General features: G+C 36.3%; 2 protein-coding genes across 2 annotated transcripts in view; both read left to right on the forward strand.

The window, feature by feature from the left end:
- LOC111460385 (protein phosphatase 2C 70-like) overlaps positions 1 to 1,588 on the forward strand; it is a 7,869-nt gene extending 6,281 nt beyond the window's left edge. Inside the window, exons 10-13 of the mRNA XM_023103631.1 lie at positions 270 to 385; positions 1,005 to 1,134; positions 1,219 to 1,273; positions 1,352 to 1,588. Of these exons, the coding sequence (XP_022959399.1) occupies positions 270 to 385; positions 1,005 to 1,134; positions 1,219 to 1,273; positions 1,352 to 1,510 (460 nt within the window). The 3' untranslated portion in view covers positions 1,511 to 1,588. The remainder of the gene's footprint in view (positions 1 to 269; positions 386 to 1,004; positions 1,135 to 1,218; positions 1,274 to 1,351) is intronic.
- Positions 1,589 to 2,390: 802 nt separating this feature from the next.
- LOC111460270 (probable ATP-dependent DNA helicase CHR12) overlaps positions 2,391 to 4,446 on the forward strand; it is a 7,701-nt gene continuing 5,645 nt past the window's right edge. The window contains exons 1-4 of the mRNA XM_023103444.1: positions 2,391 to 2,724; positions 3,106 to 3,262; positions 3,578 to 3,642; positions 3,898 to 4,086. Of these exons, the coding sequence (XP_022959212.1) occupies positions 2,542 to 2,724; positions 3,106 to 3,262; positions 3,578 to 3,642; positions 3,898 to 4,086 (594 nt within the window). The 5' untranslated portion in view covers positions 2,391 to 2,541. The remainder of the gene's footprint in view (positions 2,725 to 3,105; positions 3,263 to 3,577; positions 3,643 to 3,897; positions 4,087 to 4,446) is intronic.

Raw genomic sequence — 4,446 nt, forward strand, 5'->3', positions numbered from 1 at the left:
ATGCCACAAAAAAAAAAAAAAAAAAAAACGAACAATGGAGGATCTTAAGAGGACATCTTATAGGTACTTGAAAGGATCTTAAGTTGCTTCTGTTGTGAGGTAGAAGATTATGGCTCGTATTATTGTCATTTCTTTTAGCAGAAATAGAAATGCAGTTCCAATGAGCTCTTGACCACTTCATTCAAAACAAAAGGGAAAAAGTTAGTTTTTGACCATTCCTGGATAAGGTTTTCTTTACTTATTGTTGCTGTCTTTTACTTCTATTTCAGTGTTCGTGGGAAGCGGATGAAGATGACAGAAGATCACAGAATAACTAGCATCTCAGAAAGACAACGACTAGAACAAGCAGGAGAACCATTGAAAGACGGGGAGACACGTTTATGTGGTAACGGAAAATTCGTCCTTCACATTACCAAATAGTTATTTTTGAATGTTAGCCATGTTTCTCACACTACAACGCAAATTCTTCGTGGGAAACAATCACTCTTTATTAACACCAATCGAGAAGAGAATAGTTATTTTTGAATGTTAGCCATGTTGCTCACACTACAACACAAATTCTTCGTGGGGAAACAATCGCACTCTTTATTAACACCAACCGAGAAGAGATTACAAGACTCTGTAGAATACTACTACACTTAGCTACTTGAGATTTCTTAGAATGAAAACCTTGGTAGGGTAGAGGGGTGTTTATAGTAGAGGCTAGCACCGGCTAATTGGTATATGCATGCTTTAGCCCTAATCTTTGAATACTGAAAGAGAAAGAGATTCGTCTTGCTTATGTGCTTGCTATTGGATTGAGTGCGGGGTAGATGCTTTTGACCGAACTGCTCTTTGCAACCCTATGGATTATAGAAGTTAACATTCTTCTGGAAACCACGATTTCGTTAGTGTTTTAGTGTTTCAGGAAAAGAGAAATGAGTACAATTTATTCCTAAAATATCTGAATCCTTTTCTTAAAATACCTAAATCATTAACACGTCTTGCCTCCCTCCGTGACTCAGGCTTGAACCTTGCAAGGGTGCTCGGTGACAAGTTCCTTAAACAACAAGACCCTCGTTTCAGTTCCGAACCTTATATCAGTGAAGTCGTCCATATAGATCAAGGAAGCAAAGCTTTTGCAGTGATGGCAAGGTGATTTTTACTTGCAATCATCATCCACCTCTTTCTGCTCACATTAAATCTCGAACTTAACTCATGATTCTGCAATAATCACAGCGATGGCTTTTGGGATGTGATTAGCACGAAGAAGGCAATCCAGCTGGTGCATCAGGTACCATTCTTCTTTCCCCTTTGTTCTTGAAATGTGTCTTGATTGTGACTGTAAATTGGTGGTGCTGCTGCTACACAGGCCAGGGAGAGATACTCCGGAGGTGCAGAAAACTCAGCGGAGAAGGTCGCCAATTTTTTGTTGGGGGAGGCTAGAACACTGCGTACAAAAGATAATACATCCATAATTTTCTTAGATTTTGAGGTTTCTCATAGAATCACTTGTAAAGTTGAACCATAATAATTAATTATGTATTACAGATGTTATTATGCCACTGTTGTAGTAATGGTTATGTCAAATCCATCATTTTTTTAATTTTTTTTTACTTTATATTATTGACATATTATTGTTTAATGTCTGGAAATAAATTATTAATATAAGTTTAACATATATGTATTTGAAAACGAGAGAAATAATCTGAACCCGTATGCATTATCGTATGCATAATCTAATGATTAGGACCAAAATAAAGAAAATTTGTTTCTAAATCGGTGAACATGCGTTATTGTATGCATTTACCACTAACTAAACCTTGATCTCTCATCAATTTAATCCTTTCTTGGTCGTGAATATCTGAATAGAACGAACTGTCCCGTGGTTTGCTTTGGAACAAAACAATTAGAAGGAATGTGTGTTATCCATATAGAGGATCTTTCAATGTAGTAGATCGAGCTAAGACGAAAAGAAGGGACGAAGAGAAGGGTCTATCTGTTTTATTTAGTTAATCAGTTAAACCAATGATTCGTTATTGTAACAGATAGCAACAATCATCATTTAATGATCCAATAGCGTTCTGTTAGATAGGAACAAATTTGATAAATATTGATAACTCTCGGGTGGAGTATTAGAACGGAAAGATCCATTCTACTCGAGCTTTTTACGAGAAGCATAATTTGCATAATTTGGCGTGTGTTCGAGATTACAATAAATATTGGGTCGGGTTTGAAATTTTTATAAAAGTATCTTAATAAAAAATAGATATCGAAAGTATATGAAGTAAAATAGATAAAATAAAATAAAAAAAAAATAAAATGGGAAATGATTGGATATTTGAAGGGTATTATCGACATTTCAAGTAGCAGGAAGAGGCCTGTTTGGTTACGGAAGAGGGGAGTAGGGGAAGGAGGCGAGGCGCCTGGCAAAGAACACACAGAAGAAGGAAGAAGGCGGAAAAAAAGGATTTTAATTTAATTTTCTAAAAAAAATTCAATTTTAATTCTTCAAATTAGGCGTCAAATATAAATAACCCTTCTTCTTCCTTCTCTCCCGCCATGAATATGGCGCATTTCGACACCGACCTCCCTCCTCTCGACCACCTTCACTCCACCAGATCCCTCATCTCTGCTCTCAATTTACTCTCCCGGAATCTCCCTCTTCCTCCCGACCTCTTTGAAGCTGTTTCTTCCATTTACTCCGCTCCTCAGGATCAAGATCCCGCTGCTCTCAGTGATTCGGTATTGATTCTCGATTCCCTTTTGCTTCTGTACTTCTCCGCCTCTTGCTTTAGGGTTTTCTCTGCTTTGTTCGATATTTTTTTGGAGTTCTGGTGATTTGTAATTTTAGTTCTACTTCCCTTTTCTGGATTTTTTAAAACTTATTTGTCGGCTATTGTTAGTTTTGTGTGGTGGCTTAATCGATGCTGGATGGTAATTGTGAAGGTTTGGATTTTTTTTTTTTAAAAAAAAAATTGTTTAAATAGATCTTGGTTGAGCTAATGTTGCTAATTTATAGGAAGGTGACGGTCTAGGTTCTTCTAGAACTAATGTAGAAACAAATTTCTGTGTGTGGAGTTGTGCTACAGCGTTTCGAATCTTGTCTTCTTGTTCCTGTTACAGGATGAGCTTGGAGATTCTGTTCAAGAAGATCTATTGAGTGACCTTGGAGATGCTTTGGCTAAGCAACGTTCAAATTTTGAATCTGGTTCTGGGTTGGAACAATTGAGAGAAGAACGTTATCAAGGTCAAATACAATGGCGGTTGAATGATCTAGAAGGTAGTTGGGTTAAAAATTTTTGAGATATTGAACTTTTCTTCTGGCTCTGTTCTGTAGGTCATTGCTCTTTATGCCGAAATCAGAAACTAGCATAATGTTAATTATGACTTGAGTAAAAAAAAAAAAAAAAACCTGTGAATAGAAGCACTACATTATGTGTTGTGCTGCATTAGCGGTTATGACTTGTACTGCTATATGCTACTCCCAAATTACTCTATTTTGGTGCTGGGCGCTGTCTTTATACGTTTGCATTTGGTTAAGGGTTCGTTAAATAGCTCATTGATTGTTACTTATTCATTTAAAACCTTGAACCAGAATTACCTTCAAGTAGAGGGGAAGACTTACAGACGAAGTGCTTGCTTGAACTGTATGGATTAAAGGTAATCTTACTATAGAAAATATTCTTTATGTTTGTTTTGATTGTTTATAAAATGTTGATTCATCTTCGTTTAGTGTTAAATTTTTTTAGAATTTATTTTCTTAAAATTTTGCTTAAATACTAGAACAGAAAGTTTCCATATTGGCTATTAAATGGTTGCATAGCTTGAGTATTGACATTCTGTTGATGATGATAAATAGATGTGCCTGTACACATTTTCTTTTGGTACTGATTGATGATAGCCATTTCATGGCAGTTACTAGATTTACAAAAAAAGGTACGATCTGATGTGAGTTCAGAGTACTGGCTTCAAGCAACTTGTGCATACCCAGACAAACAATTATTTGATTGGGGCATGATGCGATTGCACCGTCCACCATATGGTGTAGGAGATGCTTTTGCCATGGAAGCTGATGATCAACTGCGAAAGAAGCGGGATGCTGAGGTTATTTTCCTCTGATGATCATTTCTGTTTTCCTTTCACGTTCCACTGAATATTTGACTCCATGCACTGTGTGAGATACACAAATCATATTATTAGATTGTAACTTGAACAGAACAGTTACTCTACTGGTTAATTCTTGGCTATCAAAAGGCAATTAAAAAGGCGTATCCAACTTGAAGGGATGTGAAATTTAGGATTCAGTATAGGGCTTCTTAGGAGAATGCCAACTTGAAGAATTTTTGTGACCATATGACCTTGGGTTGATGCCCTTTTCTATCACCTTTCCATATTTGTTCTTATGAAATATCACTTCTTATCCACCCAAAAAAAAAAAAAAAAAAAAAAAACTCCAACAGGTGC

Source organism: Cucurbita moschata, unplaced genomic scaffold (assembly GCF_002738365.1).
Source record: "Cucurbita moschata cultivar Rifu unplaced genomic scaffold, Cmos_1.0 Cmo_Scf00023, whole genome shotgun sequence".
Classification (NCBI taxonomy): Eukaryota; Viridiplantae; Streptophyta; class Magnoliopsida; order Cucurbitales; family Cucurbitaceae; genus Cucurbita; species Cucurbita moschata.